We start from the raw sequence: 19236 nt of genomic DNA, 5'->3' as shown, positions 1-19236 counted from the left end.
ACAACACAACCTTTGTATTAGTTATTAAAGTAGCTACCACTTGATTAAACTGTATACCCTCTGTACAAATGACACCTTGTACTTTTCCATGGCAGGAGCACTTTAAATTCCAATTTCCTGCTATCTCATGATACGTATCTGTTCCCTCTCTTCTAAAGGGGGCGATGTGTCAATGCTGTGCTCATATGCCCAGTGTATCTGTGTAAAGTAACTGCTGATTTGATACAGGCTTTCCTCTGTTTAGAGTAGTGCGGTCAGATAAGGTTTAAATAATATTTTCTTAGCAGAGTAATTAAGATAACAAGACCTAGGCACCAACAATGAAAAACAGGTTACTATTTGTGTTGTTTGTTTGTTTTACAATTTAAAACATAGCTTTGTTTCTATTTGTGTAATCATACAATTTTAAAACTAAGAGACTTGAAGATTTCCAGATCTTCTCATGTATATAGTAGAACTGTTACAACTCTAAATATGCTGGTTGGTATCTAAGACAATAAATGTTATTTGCACTGTATCTGATTATCTGCTGTCCTCATACTCAACATTGTTGGCAGGTGCAGTTTAAACCAGTAATGTTAAGTGATACTCCTACCAACATTTGATAAATGCTAGCAAGTGGTCATGCCTATGAAGAGAAATACTGTAGAGAAATGTGGAATAATGATTTATGGCTTTTAAATGTGGCAATCTGACTAGAATTACTGCAGTTTTCTCTTGACAGAATAATGGCCATAATGTTTGCAAATTCATTAAAGATTCTTAAAAATGTATTTCTTCTCCTCTTCAGACATACATTACTATCTCCCTGGAAGAACTTCAACAACAACTGTGCAATATGGAAGAAGAGAGTGAAGGATGGAAATCTGAGATGGTCAAGCAGGAGGAGAAGCCTGCAAGTAATCTATATTTGGGTCCAACAGCAGACAATGTAAAAGAGGTATGAAAAAAAAACAGTTCTCTAACAGACCTTAACATTTATACTTAACAATAACTTAACAATTATATAAATAAATAAATGTACTATCCAGATTATGATACTTCTGTACTTTGCACATGGAACGTGAGCAACCCTTGGCATCCCAAACGTATACAAACAACACACCTGGGAGATGGGTTGAACTCCTCACAGAGAAGTAGCATCTGCATAAATGACTTATTTATTGACCCATCCTTCAATCAATATAGCAAAGATATACAATGTATAGACAATAGTATTGGGACACCTGACCATTACACCAACAGGAATTGTATGACATTGCATTCTAAATATATAGACATTAATATGTAGTTGGTCCCCCTTTGCAGTTATAACATATTTCACTCTAATGGGAAGGCTTTGCACAAGATGTTTCCACAGTGTTTCTGTGGGAATTTTTGCCCATTCATCCAGTAGAGCATTTCACAGTGGGGTTGAGGTCAGGACTCTGTGTGGGCCAGACAAATTCTTCAATACCAAATGCATCCAACCATGTCTTTATGGACCTTACTGGAATAGAAAAGGGCCTTTCCCAAACTGTTCCCACAAAATTGAAAGCATGGCATTGTCCAAAATGTCTTGGTGTGATCAAGCATTCATTTTTCCCTTCACTGTAAGTAAGTTGCCCAGCCGAACCCAGAAAAACAGCCCCATACCATTAATCCTCCACCCAACTTTACAGTTGGCACAATACAACCAGGCTGGTAACATTCTCCTGGCATCTGCTAAACCCCAGACTTGGCGTTGTGCTTTACACCACTCAATCCGACGCTTGGTATTGTACTTGGTGATGTGAGTCTTGCATGCAGTTGCTCGGCCATGGAAACCCTTTCCATGAAGCTCCCACCGCAGTTTTTTGTGCTGATATTAATGGCAGTGGAAGTTTGGAAATCTTCAGCTATGGAATCTGCAGAGGTTTGGTGACTTTTATGCACTATGCACCTCAGCACTTGGTGACCCCCTTTGTGACTATGCGTATTCCGCTTCGTGGCTGAGCTCCTGTTGTTCCTAAACACTTCCAATAAAAGATAAAATCCTAGTCACCCTGACTAGAATTGTAATGCAAATTACTGGGTTTTATGGCTTAGCTTTGGCTAGGCTCTCATTCTGTTTGTGACTTATCACCATCCTTTTATCTTACTACATCCTATGTTTAATGTTATGAATCTACAGTATCTGGTCTGGTTTTAGGCAGTACCTAATGAGAGGAATAGAATCAATAACAGTGACAATTTGATTTAGGACTGTCAGACAACTGCTGTTCTCATGAGAGTAAACAGAAGCAAAACAGTGACAATTTGATAGGGCTGACAGACATCTTATCTTGGAGCTTGAACTAGGGACAGGACTGGTGCCCAACTTGACTTGAGACAGAGAAAAAAAACAAAAACTGACCACCCTTAATATGGTCCTTGGATTTAAACCATAAGACCCAGTCATTGCACATGCTCTGGGTTAACTACAGTGCTAAGCTTTTTAGAGGACTCCTCTTGCACAAAGTTTGTTCCTGACACTAAGCTCTACTCTTTTTGAAGTTGCAACCCTTTGACAAAGCTACAGCAGCCAATGGATGGAGAGCGCTGCTTATTTTCTGGGATCTTTCCACAACTTCATGGAATCCTAATGGCCACCAGCTACCAGACTTGACAGTTACAGCTGTCACATGGATGCAGAGGAAAACCTAATTTCTTGCCTTAAATCCAATTTAACCCTAGACTATTTTGTTACGGATGCTATTTTTTCTTAGTATGAAGCATCTTAATAGGAATGCACATACAGTACTGTTCAACATTTTGGGGTCACTGTTTTCATGGAAACAAGGGAAATTTAGCTGTGCTAACATAATTCCAAAAGGGGGAAAATTCAAAAATCCAAAATTCCTAATGATGAATTAGCTAACACAATGTGCCACTGGAACACATGAGTGATGGTTGCTGATAAAGAGCATCTGTATGCCTATGAAGATATTTCATAAAAAATTTGCCATTTTCTGCTAAATTTGTCATTTACAAGATTAACAATCCAGTATGCATGGTATTTTTGACCTATTTGATGGCATTTCCATAGACAAGCTTTTCTTTTCTTTAAAACAAACAAGGGCATTCCTAAGTGACCCCAAACATTGAGAACAATAGTCTATATGGGCCCTTCACTAAATGTGCTTCATTTTATAAGCAACTCCTATATGGTAGAGGAGGTTAAGCCTTGGTTACATGGACTCAGGGAAACTTACAATAAAATATTGTTTTACATTCACTGCTTGTTGAGACTCTCTGATTGTCTGTAGTCAGAGAAATCTAATCTGAGCCTATATCATTTTCTGAAACCCAATTAAGCCCTAGAATGATTTGTCATGGTACTCCACACGTTTTACTGCATGAGCGAAAATAGTCACAGCATGCAAAGCTATCACCAGCTGGGTTCACTCTCCGCTCACATTTGCTAACAGCAGTATTCATGTTCAGGGACAGAAAAAGATGGTGTGTGTGTATGTTTGTTTTTCCATCTGTAAATGTACCCAAACAATTTTTATTATATTTGTGTCGTTTACAAAAACAATAGACAATCAAAAATGTCTAATCAGTTATAATGATAGAATAGAAAGAAAACAAAAATTCGGAAGCCTGGCAAGGGGACTCCTTCTGTTGGCAGTGCATATAAACAGATTAAGCAACTCTTTAGGATAGTATGGAGACACCAAAAAATTAAATACAGATTCCTTATAATATAATATATACTGTATATATGTTATTTATTTTTAAACAAAATTTGTGGCCATAATTATTGCATTTGTTTTTTGCTAAGGATGGGGGCTTTAATATATATATATATATATATATATATATATATATATATATATTAATATTATTTAATGTAAATAACCATTGTAGCTGGAAACTGCTCATTGTAATGGAATCTTCAGAGACCATTTATCACTCCAATCATCCCCGTGTTCCAATGGCACGTTGCATTCGCTAATTCAAGTTTAAGTTTAAAAGGCTAATTGATTATTTGCAATAATGTTGCAGCCAGAGGACCTAGCAGAGGCTTCAAGACCTTGCTGACTACATGTACATGGCCTTCATAAGTACTTGCCTTGCCTAAGAAAGTCCCAACAGGGAATTTTCGGGTGGGGCAAGTTTCCTTTGAAAACCCATGAGATGAGGTTGGACCACCCATGGATTTGTAATGCTCTGCAAACTTTGCTGGCACTCCAAGGTCTAATTATTAATTCATTGGCATCAGTTTTACAAAGTAGTCTTTGTCATATTGTGTCCATTATAATTCATGAGCACATAAGCATGCGTTCCGAGGATAATAGCTGAAACCATCTGAGCTTTAGGAACAAGCTAATTTTGCAGCCGTAAGTTTGCTTTGCAATAAGACGTGTTTTTTTTTTTAATCGATAGAATGGAATAGCTTGCTATTGCTCTCTATGGTTTTGTAACCTAGGGGTGGGTACTGTGCAATGAATGTTTCATAATCCCTTGGTTGAAGAGTGCAGCCTACACCAGCTGTCACCGTCACACAAGCACATACACCGGCTTATGTCGTTACGAATGTAGCATGTCCCAAAAAAAACAAGGGACAGCATGGAATTTGTTTGCAAGCATTGGACACCGGCATTACTTAAAGTAGCGCTCCAGCCCTGTTTTCAAGTTAGATATCACAGTGTGTTTTACTTCATGCAAACAGGTGCAGGCATTCTTTAGTTACTGGAGTCCTCTTCTCTGTCATTTAGGTCCTCCCCAGCTGCCAAAAGTAGGAGACATTCCAAAATATGCAAAATATGAACCCCCATTCTAATCAATGCGCGCTATCAAAACACGTATGTTTTAATAGAATACGTGCAATTGGCTGCTGCTTCAGTGACTTGAATGGAAGTTCTAATTGCATGTGCGAGAAATGGACATTTTAGCCAGGAGGAGGAAAATATCACCAGAGTCTCTTTTTCCAGCAACTAAACAATCCATACAGCACTCTGCATGTGGTAAATTGTATTGTATAAAAAGTCCATACAATATTGATTCCAACAAGCATTAAACAAATTTTGGGAACTAGAGTGGTCCTTAAAGCCAGCACATTCAGATCTATAGCCAGTGCATATCAGTGCATATCAGTTCTCATTCTTCAAATGTCCCTTTGGTTAAGAATAATTATGATCGATAACCATTGTTTTTAAAAACGGTATATTTCACTTGCCGTAGTCACTTCAAATGTTTCATGTATTGTTGGTAAATCTGTTTGCCAAAGACCGTCTGTCTTTGAATCAGCAGTCTTATCTCTGAAATAGGAATCCATGCTATAAATCAAATATTATAATTTACTATTACTCTATAAAAAGATTTTTTTTCTTATTTTATACGGACTTATAAGTACTAAAGGTTACTTAACCAATGAATTGAAATATTATGATATAATAGTATGGGAGATAGCAGTTGAGACACCACATGCTCCATGGAAACTATAATTGAGTCAGCCCCAAGCTATGTGAACCTGACAATCTGCCGTTCACATGGAGACCCCAAGATTGAAGGATTAACCGACAGGTGAACGACTTGACGTGAGAGCGGCATAGAACCATCTTATGGGCAGGAATGGGAGTATGTACTTGATGAGAGGTGAGGCGCAGTTCATTATCACACTGCAGGGTGCTATCTTTGGAGACTGGTAGCAATATAAGTAGATGTGTGATTAGCGAGAGCTTTATATGTTAGAAATCTGATAAGAAATGAGGATAAATAATTCGGAAAGATAAATACAAGCAGCGCAAGGATCAACACAGAGCGCAGTGCTAGATCGGTGCCAAGTAATGAAAAGATGTATATTATTGGAAAAAGGATAGGACCCTGTCTCCTAGATAGGAAACCAGTTTGGTGTGTGATGCACCACTTGTTATCTATGTGCTGGTTGTATTGTAGAATATGATGGTGTTATATGAACTGGCTCTGCCTCTTACTGCACTCCCCAAAAAATGTACAAAAAAACTAATTTTCATGACATTTTATAAATTTTAACGAGTTTCCTGCAATGTATGTCATAATACACCCAGGATGTTTTTACCTGTAAGTTACATACGTAGTAGATCCTTAGCAATTGGAAGCTCATTTGTTCTCATTGAATGGTGAGGATAAAGGAGGCATTTCGGTGAGAATCTTTGCCCTCTTACTTACACAGAGGCTGTAAGCTAACATTTGTCAGTCAGTCCTGTTGGCTCTTTTGACAACAATGTGAGCAGACATTGAGAATGCGCACTCCCGCTTTATTAATGCATTCTCCACTAGTGACTGGCTTCAGGACTAAGTCCAGCCACGATCCATCACTGTCATTGATAAGAGTCTACCAGATAGACAGGTATGTCCTATCCGTGAAAAAAGTGAGGATCCGCTGTCCTGCAGAGTGTTTCACGTAGAGACAGTCTGCAGGGTAATGGGAGGCTAGGAGGACTTTAAAAAAAAAAAAAACGTCAAGAAAAAATATCATACTTAAATTTAAATTTGTTTGTTATATTACAAACATTGTTGGAATACGGCTATAGTAAGCATGGCTATGATGGCCTTATACATGTTTTGCAAATGATGAATAAACCAGTATCTGTCTAAACTATTTCAGTTCCTATCAACCCAGACAGGCTTTCCGTCTTCATTTATTCCGAGGGTTGTATAACAGCCAAGCGAATTACTTAGTTTAATTTGGTGATCGGACACAGCCAACAAATTCTATTTATGGAACCTATTCTAACTTGTTAATGCAAATGTTTAATAGCCATATTGACCTAAGAGAAATGTAACTTAATTACAAGTCATTATGTCATTTGCAAGCGTTAACATGTGTATGTATATGTGTACCACGGGGGCTTTTTACTAGTCCCAGAGGGATAAGTAGGGTTACAATGTTTTTTGAGGTAAATTAAAAACACAGGTAAAGCTATCACTTCCTAAGATATTTTGGCCCACAAACATTTTTTCTTCTCCAGACCTGCAGGAAAACAGTAAGGGTGAGAAATCTATTACTTTATGAAGCAGACATGTGTAAATATTGAAATTTTATTGAAAAGCATGAAATTAGTTAATATTGGAAATATATAACATGAAACATGACCTTAAGTTGTACAAGATCAAGTTCCTGAGCATTGTAACATTATATAGAATAGGTATTTGATGTTTAAATAAAAGTGGAAAAGTATGTTTGGAGGATAAACACATCGAAGAATTCACAAATTCACCAGTGGTGGTATGTCCAAAACTGGAATGGGAAAATGAGTCTTTCTGCATTACGTGTAATAAAACACAAATAGTAAACCCATGGCATATATAAGACACATCTTAATAAGAAGAAATTTGTGATTTGTTAATTGCAATTGTATAGTAGATTTGTGCATTTGTATTCGGGATAAAAACAAACAAGAATGTTGAGTCTTCGTTGTTCAAACTGAATACCGAAAAACAAATATGGTGGCGGATAAACTTACACGAAGACGCACGACACAAAGATTCTTCATTTCTTCGTCTTCACATCACACCTGCCATTTCTTGAAAGAGGGACATTGATTGAGTGAGCTGACATTCATTTGCCCAATCAGCTAAATCTTGTGACATCATGCATTTAATAATACCTATTAAATTTAAAATTGATAATAAATTAATACCAGATCTTTAACCAAACCGTGCACTACTACTATCGTGAACCTTACATTAACCCTATAACTCTATTATAGTCTATTCTAAGCTTATTTTGAGGTTTTGACCCATTTTCTTCCATCTGCATACCTGCCAACAGTCCCAAACTTCTCGGGACAGTCCTGTTTTTTCCCCTCAGTCCTGTCAAATTCAGGTTGTAGGTAAGTATGCCATTGTAGGTGAGTTGCAAATGTTAGGTAAGTTTGTCAAATTGGTCTCAAAATCCCCATTTAGCTTCTTTGTTGTGTTCATTTATTGATTTTATGACCATTTCACGGCATCATCACTCATTGCTGATGTAATTTTATTTTACATTTTTCTTTTGCAACAATTCACGCCTAATTATTAGGTACATTTGTCAGTCAGCCCTGTTGGGTGTTCTGACAACAATGTGAGCAGACAGAAGATATTGTTCCCAAAACATGCCAGAAATCCTACAGGCTCTTCACATATTTAAGGCTTGCAATCCTTTGCAATGAGCTCTTGGAGGCTGGCAATTTTCCTGTTGCTGTTACTAAGCCAGACCCCTGCTTGGTTCACTAAGCAAGCACACTTGCTGACTTGTCTTTTTGGAGTCGCAGTTCCCCTGCTCAAGGACCATTGAGTTAAGTCAAGCATTACTGATGCTTAGTAGCATTTAAAATGTTACAGAAGTAAATCTATGTATGGCCCATATTTCCCTAGGATATTGTTAAAGTACAGTAAAGTATAAATGTAGTCATGATTTCCAAAATATATCCAAGAGATGATCTATAATGACAGAACATCTCTATCTGTGTGAGAATGTGAAATCAGATCACCTACTCTCAGAAGAAATGGCTTGCATTTCAAAGGTTTGCAGCTGCCATTCCTCGTCTGACATCAGTTTGAAAACAGAGAGGTGCTAAGGAAAATACTTTGGCTTCCATTGTCTCCTCTTTGCTTTGTAGGATCTGGGCAAAGAAACATGGCGAGATGAGGTTATGCTAATCAGGCAGAAAGCAACCTTTTATCTTGATCTTTTGGACTAATCTCCACATTTGTTAACGTGGCAAGAGTGTTTTTTCTTTTAGACCTCTGGCTTGGTCTAGCTGTAGGTCCCCATGTCAAGCTCCAATCTCAGCAACCAAGTGATACAAAGTGAGGTGGAAGTTCTGTCGTGTTGATGGGTAGTTTCTGCCCAAAATATTCCAGATTCCTGTGGATGCAATATTTTAGTAAAACAAAAAAAACTGAACAAATACAAATACCATGCTATAAAGTCAAATTGAATAGACAAATCAATATATTTATTTTTCATGGTACTCTCCCTCTCAGAAATGAATTAATGTAAAATTAATTTAAAAATGTGTGTTTACTATGCACTTCCCTTGGGCCTTTAACATGGTAAAGAACGTTACATAGGTAGAAAAATACAGCATGTAATGTGTTTTTAAAACATCTACTCTTTACTTCTTGCTGACCACGTTATTGCAATCTAGATTTTGTGAGCTGAATTTTTCTTTTCTCATTTTGCATGTCTAACATAAATGGGTTTCATTTCCTAAGATTTGAATTTCTTCTTTTTTGTCATTTATTTTAACCCTCCTTCCAACAATGTTCCTGTTTTGCATGCCAGCGATGTTAAACCTTTGGTGCCTCCTATATTCTAAAATATACCAAACAAATGTGCTTGCCTTTTAGTTAAATGAATCATTTAAAGATCTGAAGAAAAAATTCAACAATTTGAAGTTCAACTACACAAAAAAAGCTGACAAAGGCCGTAATTTGAAACTAATCAAGAATCAGATTCAGCAAGTGGAAATGCAGGCCGAAAAAATTCAGGTAATCTGAGCCTTTCCCAACAATGTAAAATACGTGAAGGGTTACTACTGGATACGACGTTATTGCATTTAAGATACAAATTGACTGTTATTTAAGGTTTTCTTATTTTGTACGTGAAAGGTAAAGGTTCTTTTGGGATATTTTTCTCTCATTTAGATTTTGAAGACAAAAGTTGATAACTTGGAAAAGAAGACTGTAACAGCTGCACTGCCTCAGAAAGTTGATAAAGCAGATGCTATCCGGTTGGCATTTAGTGATTTGCAGAAAAAAGTAAATGAATTCAGCCAAGTTGTGCAAGAATATAAACAGAATCTTGAAAGGACTGAAGATTTACACCTTATAACAGAAGAGGTAGTCATTGGCAAAACGATTGGCATTATACTTGATTTTGTTTATTAGATTTAATGGCCCACCATTTTTCCTTTCCTTGTGGTTTTATAGGAAACACACCATCCAAAGTACTGTATGAACTATATCAAATACATTTTGCATACATTGTATAGACTGTACAATCATTCTCATTGCTCTTAAAGGAATTATTTAAAATATAATGATGTTTTGAGATCAGGAACCTTGGTTTCCTAGTAGACTATGGTTAAATTAGTGTTTATCTGGTTGGTCTGATGAATTGGCTAGAGGGGCATCTAAACATTTGTTCTACACAAATGCACACCGAGTCTAATGTTAAACTGCTACTTAAAATATCTGTTATGCTTGATGGAGGGGAAAAAATCTACATGAGAAGTTCATGCTACCAGAACTTGTTGACAAAAAAATGTTGAAAACCTTCTGCAACATGCTTTCTGTTTGGACAATATATCCTTGCTTATAGATTTTGAGGCATGGGTCACACGGTATATACAATTTAAGATCCAAATATTTACAACAGTAAGTGAGAAAAATGTCCCAGTATAGGCCCCACAGAGCAAATGGCAGCTTTTTAGTCCGATCGTGTATCACTACTAAGATCCAAATTTAAGATCCAAATATTTACAACAGTAAGTGAGAAAAATGTCCCAGTATAGACCCCACAGAGCAAATGGCAGCTTTTTAGTCTGATCGTGTATCACTACTAAGATAAGACAAGATAACAGGAGATTCTTATCACATAGAGGAGGTATTCTCAACATGTGCACCCATTTCCTTATTTCTACTACCTGAGATAAGGCTTTTATGTATTCATGTTATCCAGCACATCTGGCAAGGTAGTTGACTTGGTGGGTATTTTGACACATAGACATCCTAAAAACCTTTGAGGAGTAGCAGCCAGTTTAGACACCAGCCACATCTGCAAATAATGGGTACTTCATTTACATATGAATTAGCCAATTAAATATGTGATCCACAGAGCAGGCCAAACAGGAGTGGTATGGGGTAGGACTTCTTCTTACCCCAGCCTTTTTGTTGGTTTATTGACCATAGTCGGTCTAAACAGAATGCCTCAACCACACATTCATTAAAGAACTAATGTTCAGTTATCTATTTACATATAGGATGGCAAGTGTATAATTATTCCCGTATGTATAGATATACTTTTATTTTTTGAGAACTAACAGATTTACAGTTCAGAGTATAATAAATCGGTAAGTAAAAGAAGTGTAATGATAAGTACAATAGTCTACAGACCTTTTTATAGTGGTACAATAGGTAAGCATTCATTAGGAAAGGAGGCCCCTGCCCTGTAGAGATTACGGTTAAATTTCTGGAAATATTCAGCATTTGCAAAAGACCAATATAGAATTGTCAGATCCTGCATCTTGCAATTACACATTTCAGAAACCACTAACTAATGCATTTTTCTCAAAGTGTCAGTTTTGGTGTGAAGATGCCTGCGCTACTGTTGTCAGAGTCGGACGTTATTCTGCAGAATGCAAAACAAAGGAATCTGTTGAGATTCTTCTTAAGCAGTTCAACAAGTTCGTAGAACCTACTCTTCCCCAACAAGAAGAAAGGATCCAGCAATTAACTGATATTGCCAAACATGTCTATGGTAAGGTTTTCAGTTTGATGCAGTCCCTAACATGGAGTCCATTCAAATTTGAGAATTAAGAAAACATTGTAGCGCTGATCGGGGGAAGCCAGTAACTCTTCGGCTATTTGTCCCACTATTCTCTTCTCTGGCCAGTCAAATGGTGGATACGAATTGCAGCTGTTGTGTTTCAAGCTGAGAAGCCAAATGTTGTTAGAGCTGTAATTAAGTACGTGTCATTAATGTTATAGCATTCAGTCTCAGAAACATGGCAAACAGTTTTGTGATATTTTTTATACATATGGCTATTGGACATGTTAATGCAACTACTGATTATTATCACACTGTGGAAAATAATGCATTCTGCATTGCTTTATTATTTTGGTAAAATATCTCATCCATGTATACCACTAGTTTTCCCTGATTTTTTACAGGCGTATGTTCCAAGTCTCAAAAAGTACCTTGAATATATAATATATATATTTAGTGGAAGATACTTGGATCACTGATCAGGTCTCGTTAAGTAGTACATTGTAAATAACAAAACTCCAGATATTGAAGTCTAGGGGATTCTGGTCACAGATTTCAAATTGATTGATATCATAGTGATACAAAAATCAAATATGTAACATTGATTAGTGAAACAAGAATATGGTTAATAAATGAGGGTGATGATAAAATTGTAGCCTAATCTTCTTTAACTACATTGTGCATTTGAAAGAACACATTTCATATGCTTTGGAGTCTGATAGCTCACACTGGATGGGAAGTCCACAGCTCAGTGTTCTCCTGGTTGGTGGTAACATTCACACAATCAGTCATAAGCCCCACGGGGTGGTGGATCGGGTCAAGGTGCCGACATGTTTTAATCACCCTGTATTGATATTTACTAAGCATAATGAAATCTGATCTTCTACTTAACAATTTACTGCCAAGCATAGTCTACCACTGTGAAATGTGGTAACAGATTACATGATAATCACTAAATTGTCACAGCCACTATAAAATATTTCATATGTAACATAAGGAGGTTTTTAAGTTACTGGAAGAGTGGTGGATAAGTGGAATAGCCTCTCAGCAGAAATGGTAAATGATACTATAGTGAGGCAATTAAAGCATAAATAGGATATGCAAGTGGATATCCTAAACATAAAACAAGGCCAAACAACTGATTAAGGTTTCAGTCTTTACAGCAGAAATACCGGTTCCTATCTGCGTCAAAATCTAGATATTTTACGTCTATTTTAATTCCATTTTGTTCTGAAATAATGAATACGATTAATATTATCAGGCATAGACTGTGTTTTCAGGGAACTATGTCAAAATAATATTAGTACATTTATATTTATATAATATTGTTAATCTAAAACTCATGATAGTATTAAAATGAGTTACACCTTTTATGTGTAAATGTGTCTAGCAATACAAAAATATCCATAAAAACTATAATATTTCATATTTTGGTTTGGTATATCCATAGGACCTGAAGAAGGGTTAAAATGCATAGAGAAGATATTAGTGAAGAACAAGGAAACACTGGACTCTGTAAATGAGTTATGTTCGTACCTTAAAGAACTTGAAGAAAAGCTGGAGGTATTCTGAAATGTTAATTTCATTTTAAACTAAATGTTCGTTTTATTTTTAAACTTGCAATATGTTTGTACCCAACCTGGCTGGCTTTGTACAGCTCGGATTAAGAAATCGTCTTTCATATTATCCAGTTTTATTTAAAGGGATGGCAGCTTCAGATCCAAACACAATTCACGTGTTATATAGCAAAGTAGGGAAGCTAAATCATGGAAACCTGAGTAAAGCGTCTTTAATTTATATCATTACATCATTTTCTACAGCTTGACCTTTTTTTATGGCTTTGCTTGCTCACAGATGTAAATTCATATGACTCGTTTATTGACTCGTGTTAAATGGCTCTTATACACAATGCATTTTTATAGAAATAATAAATTACAGTCTCTGTAGAAATTGATGGGATTGATGTATTTTCTAAGTAGAGGAAGCGATAAAATAAAACCTTAAGCACTAACAACAATAAACAATAAAGAAACAAACAATACATAACACTATATTTGAAGCTGAGCAGGATATTTAAAAAATGTGTATAAATATGTTAATTAAATATGTACATTTTCATTAGAGAAACAATGAAAGTTTATTGGAAGTAAAATTATTAGTGCGCAAATGTTTAAGAGGCGAAAATATCGGGTTGTTAGTAACCTGCTATAAATAGATGCAGATATGGAAAAACGTTACTTAGTTCTGTATAATGCTGGGAAGCATGCATGTCAGTCACCATTCCAACGTCATGAATCAGACATGATGGCGCTGGCCCTACAGAAAAGTCTAAAGTAGGGTTTTCCATCTAGGGGTTGAATGGCACAATACGTCTCTATAGAATCATCCCTTTGGTGGGTTCTGGAAAAAATCAATTAATAGTTTGGCTCCTAAAATCACGATTTTTTTTTCTAGAGGTACAAGGTTGCAAATATAATTATTTTAGCACCACTAAAATATTTTTGCTTCATTGTTATATGATTTATAATGCTTGAGCTAGTGATGTCCTCGGACATCAGATATCTTGCATGATCGGACAGGATATCTTGTATGATAGCAGTTAGCCGCTTCCATATCATTCAAACTATAAAATGTTTTATGTTTAAGTTAAAGTAGTTTTTGTTTTAGTTCTTTGCTATTTTTTCAATTACTTTTCTCTAGTATAGAAGCTCCTTGTATGTCTTTTGTAAAATTATTATTTTACTTTTCTCTAGTATAGAAGCTCCTTGTATGTCTTTTGTAAAATTATTATTTTACTTTTCTCTAGTATAGAAGCTCCTTGTATGTCTTTTGTAAACATTTTTTTTTTTTTTAATTTTATATATTTTCTTCAAAGGAACCACAGAAAGTGCCGGAAATCTCCATAAGTGCTGCGTCAGATGAAGTTATTCTACCATCATCTGCGAAAGATGCTAGCTTACTAACAGACATGGATTTGCAGGCTGAATGCCTGGTAGAGGACGCTGTATCTGGCGATGAATACGAGTGCATTTCGCCCGATGACATCTCCCTGCCTCCGCTTGCTGAAACTCCTGAATCCATCCCCCTACAGTCTGAAACAGAGCAAGACGAGCAGTGCTGTTACAGCTCCCACAGCATGCATGTCAGCTCCTACAGCATGCAAATGCAGATAAACGCCAGCGGCCAAACAGTGACAGACAGCTATGACCTCTTAACACCTGTAGCGTATACTGACACTTCCAGTGTAAAAAGGGAAACGACTTCCACTTATACAGAGAGATTCTGTTCTCCAATTGTTGGATATAAAACGGAATCTCCTTCCACTCACCATTCAAGCACAGTTAACGAAACCCTTTACTCCTTAAACACATCTCCTTCAAAAGCCAAACCCAACTACAGCATGATGAATGAAATGCATGAAACCCACACGCAGCACCATACTGTTTACTCAAACATGGAGAAAACAGGACAATTGCATGTTCCCAATAACACATCTAGAGTTAAAGATAGGCTTTACGCAACCCCCGATGTATTCTCAGGTCTCTTGTGTCAATCAGACTCTGCCAAAATATCCCAGAGAGATATGACTACCCAAGAAGAGATTAAAGGTTGTTCAGAAAACAACAGAAATGTTATACCTTCAGGTCAGACTACTGGCTTGTCCAAGTACCTGCCTAATGTCACTGTTAAAGAGGGCTCCCCAGTGACTTTGGAAGTAGAAGTTACCAGCTATCCAGAGCCAACTCTAACATGGTGGGTAGCCTATAACGATCAATGAAAATCCCTTGTAATTCTATATGTACTAACGTGACTACCGTACATTAGTTTGTGTGTAACTTCCAGCAGCATGGTCTCTTCTAGTTATTTTTATGGTTAACATCTCACACCCAACAATATTAGTTTCCAATTATTAATCGTCTTTCTAACACAACATTCCACATCAGCATTTAACTCTGATTTTTTCATACTTGAACAATGCTACTGCAATACGCTTTAAAGCCCATAGAAACACGTTTGCAGAAAATGCAGGTTTCCAGGTGTCATAAGGTCATGCTCATTTCCAAAATGTTTCCTTGAAAATATGACGTTATCCTCTTGTAACTTGTTGACTTTGCTTCCATATGTTAGTCTCATGTTCTAACATGCTGGTTAATTTATTACAAAAAAATAAAATAAATATACGGCAAGTAAATTGCCTTCATGCATAAACAGGTTCCTATGTCAAAACACAAGCCAATATTTTAGAAAACTGGTGTATAATGCACTAGAAATGTTTGTAATAAAACTGTGTTTAAAGAGAAAACATTTTTTCGTGGTCCAGCATATTTACAGAGCAAAACGCAGAATCACCAACTTTATTACATTTATCTGCAGAGAAATTCAAGAACACCCTGGAACCATTTGAATTAAACATGACTTCAGATGACCATACATAAAAATAGGACCAGACTGAGATGTAAAATTGGCCCCAGAACCTTATGGCCAGTGGCCACTACCTGTTAGATACAAAAACAGAACACTACACATTTAAATCAACTCAGATGTAGAAGTGAGATTGCATATATGCAGCAGCTAACTGCCCGCTACATTATTAAAGGTATTAACATTAGGTGGGAACCACCTGTCTGGGAACTCTTCAGGTGTCATCTCATTATTGAAACTTTGGGGCAGCACTTTATTCTCCAGGTTGAGGAAGTGGTGTTTGTTCTGAAGGTGAATCCACTTCCATTTGTGTCTGTAGACCCTGCCACCAGTCCATTGCTGCCCCTTCCCGGCAGCAATATGGAGCAAGAGTTTCTCAGGCTTAGCCTCCCAGTTTACTTCTGAATTATGTATGTAGGTATGTATCTATTAATAAAAGGCTTGTGACTGTGGTCATTTTCATTCATGCTCGGCAGGATTTAAAGCCCGGGCCCAGTTATTTTACCCCATGTGACAGAGAGTTTGCATGCTAACAAGGGTCCTGCTGCTACTCCTGTGGCCAGGGTAGAAGGGGGTTTGGCGGATAGTGGTGTGTGCAGAAAGGAGATGGACTGGTGGATTGGGTTATAATCGGGGGGAATAATGTTTGGTGGGGAGTGTTGTAAGCAAGGAGGAGAGGGTCTGGTGGATAGTATTGTGTGGAGGCTGGGGGGTGAGTGAAGAAAGGGAGTGGTGAAGAGGTGGGTAGTGAGGGGAAAGAGAGAGATAATGGGAAGGATCCATGATAAAATATGGCACAATATTATTCATAAGATGTGAAGCCTTTCCTTGTACATAAAGTATCAGTTTGTTATATTTTACAAGTATTTTATTATCAATTAATAGAATTATGCTCTGTTTTATGTCCCTTTTTTAAGTGTTCTCTAGGGAAGTATATTTAACACCTGAAACATAACAGAATAATCCAAGTAGGAGATCAGGGAGATGGTGCAGCTACTGAGTTGGCATTCCGTTTCAATGGTTATTATTTTGCATATGGATAGAGATTTAAGTAGGTGGACACATACAGTGCAAAGATCATACTATAAATGATTTAGACAATGAGAAGAGAAAATTGAACAAACATTCACAATATGCTATGGTGTTATACAAAATTTCTAAATACATTTTTGTAACACAGTATCATTAAAGAAAACTAGAGTAAGCTACTTTTTAGTATTCAAGAAAAGAAAATGGATTTTTCCAGTTGACTGACTTGTTTTTATCAAACTGGATTTGTTTTTTTTAATAGAAAGAAGATTATGGAGTTAATAAAATTTGTGGAACAAAAAATAAAAATAAATTGAATCATTGGGGAGTATTTTACCCTGCATGAGATGCATGCATGTACTATGTATAACATGCTCATATTTGTGATGATTTTGGGGTAGTATGTTCACGTTATTAATAGTAACTGTGGGAAGAAGTTATCCTGTTAGGTGCACGTAAGCATGGTGTGGGATTCCATAAGAGACATTCAGCCCCCAACTTCATTCAAATCTATGGCATCTATTAACTAAGGGAGATTTTTTTTTTATGGAGAATTGTGGTTTTAATTCATTTACTTCAATATACATTATAAATAGCCAATCCCTGTGAGCTTCTGCTGTATGGAGTGCGATGGTACAACCACAACTCTGCTGCAGACTCTCCTGTCAACTTTCTCTTTAGTGAATAAAACCTAAAGACTACCTATATAATTTAGGCCTAATGACATTTAATATGTAAAGCACATGTGGCTGCTGTGAGTTTGCTGCAAATGGACAAATAATATTTGATGAAATTGTACACTCCTGCATGTTTCAATGAGATGGAAGCTGAAGACCACTCGTGGTTTCTTACACCCTGGTAAGGGCATTTAGAGCAAAGTTCTCCAAGCAGGCACTGTCAGGGCTGTCTAATCTGACAACCATTGTATCACTCATGAAGTAGTGTGGTACTGTATATATATATATAGTGTGGTTATTGTATTATTGATGAAATTGAGGATTTTTCATAAGCCTTTATGACACATTGATCGCTATCTGTATGCCATTTATAGAAATTAATTTATAAACACAATGATGTTGTTATATACAAAGGTTTGTGACTTGTAGGGCTATACAACTTTGTGACTTATTCATACCCAGAGAAAAGTATCTGGTCTTAGAAAAGAGGGACATCAGGGGAGGAAAGAACGGAGGGATTTGAGTCCAAAAGAGGGGTTGTTCCTCCCATGTTCTCATGCATGAGAATAAGATATCTTTTTTTCCATGGTGAGAGGATGACACATCTAACACACAAAACGCCCACCAGTTTAATATACAGCGACCAGCCATGATGGGAGCATAGATTCACTCACCAGGACAGGATCAAAACCCACAGAGGAAGCACGCTGCAAATGCTTGGTGTTAAATAACATTTAAAATAAGAACTGAATGTGGTCTTTATTCATAGCAGAACACTTGAGTGAGGTAGTCAGTGAACTACCCTATGCTCCCTTCTCCGTGTCAGCTTTTGTAGATATTGCAAGCTATTGCAAACATTGAATCTAAATTCTGATTTCTGCCATTGAATCCCATTTCAAGTTTTCCCATTTGAATGGGCTTGTCTGGAAACTAATGTTTAAAAAAAATCTTAACACCTTAAATGCATCAGTACATGTAAGTGCCTAGGTGTTTGGGCCCTAAAAAGTATGGCATCAAAAAATTCTAGAATTATATATGAAAGTTCTAAAATGTGTTACAAACTCATTTGGTGCATGGATGCTTTAAATAAATCCATCTGAACTATGCAATCTAAACCTGACAATACTAAATCTTTACTTCAGGTGCAGGAAGGGGGAAAAGCTATCTACAGAAGAGGTTTTAACCGATCTCAAAAAGGAAGCCTTGGTCATTGGAGAGGGGTACAAGAAAGATCCTGGTTATTTCATTGCTCAAACTTCAATTAATAAGGTCACTGATTGGAACGGGGATGTTTCGCCTATTTCAGGACTGGACTGGATTAGTTTACTTTTCATGTACATATGTGTATCACTGGTGTTTTGGATGTTCAATAGTAAAATGCTAAGTTGATATCCAGAGCCCATATATCCAACCATCACAAACTGGATTTCATTTTGCACTGGACTTTTCAGCTTATATCGCTAATGTTTGAATCTATAAAAGTACATAACTTGAATGCAAAACATTTGATTCCAACACACAAGTATACATCACCTGAAGAAACAAGAAAATAAATATGACATAAGTTACATTAACAGAATTCTACAGAATATTTTAATCACAAAATCCAATAAAAAATATCCTATGTGTTAAATTATACGAAGTGGT

At 36.6% G+C, this 19236-nt stretch overlaps 1 protein-coding gene across 1 annotated transcript in view; it reads left to right on the top strand.

The window, feature by feature from the left end:
• LOC149286004 (coiled-coil domain-containing protein 141-like) overlaps positions 1-18978 on the top strand; it is a 60908-nt gene extending 41930 nt beyond the window's left edge. Inside the window, exons 15-21 of the mRNA XM_089494689.1 lie at positions 791-940; positions 9322-9462; positions 9619-9813; positions 11269-11452; positions 12912-13024; positions 14337-15214; positions 18732-18978. Of these exons, the coding sequence (XP_089350815.1) occupies positions 791-940; positions 9322-9462; positions 9619-9813; positions 11269-11452; positions 12912-13024; positions 14337-15214; positions 18732-18978 (1908 nt within the window). The remainder of the gene's footprint in view (positions 1-790; positions 941-9321; positions 9463-9618; positions 9814-11268; positions 11453-12911; positions 13025-14336; positions 15215-18731) is intronic.
• The last annotated feature ends 258 nt before the right edge of the window (positions 18979-19236 follow it).

This window comes from Sceloporus occidentalis, unplaced genomic scaffold, assembly GCF_023333645.1.
Source record: "Sceloporus occidentalis isolate IW3139 unplaced genomic scaffold, rSceOcc1.0.p SCAF_74, whole genome shotgun sequence".
NCBI classification, from domain to species: Eukaryota; Metazoa; Chordata; class Lepidosauria; order Squamata; family Phrynosomatidae; genus Sceloporus; species Sceloporus occidentalis.
The sequence above is the reverse complement of the archived record's forward strand: the minus strand, read 5'-3'. Positions and strand labels throughout refer to the sequence as shown.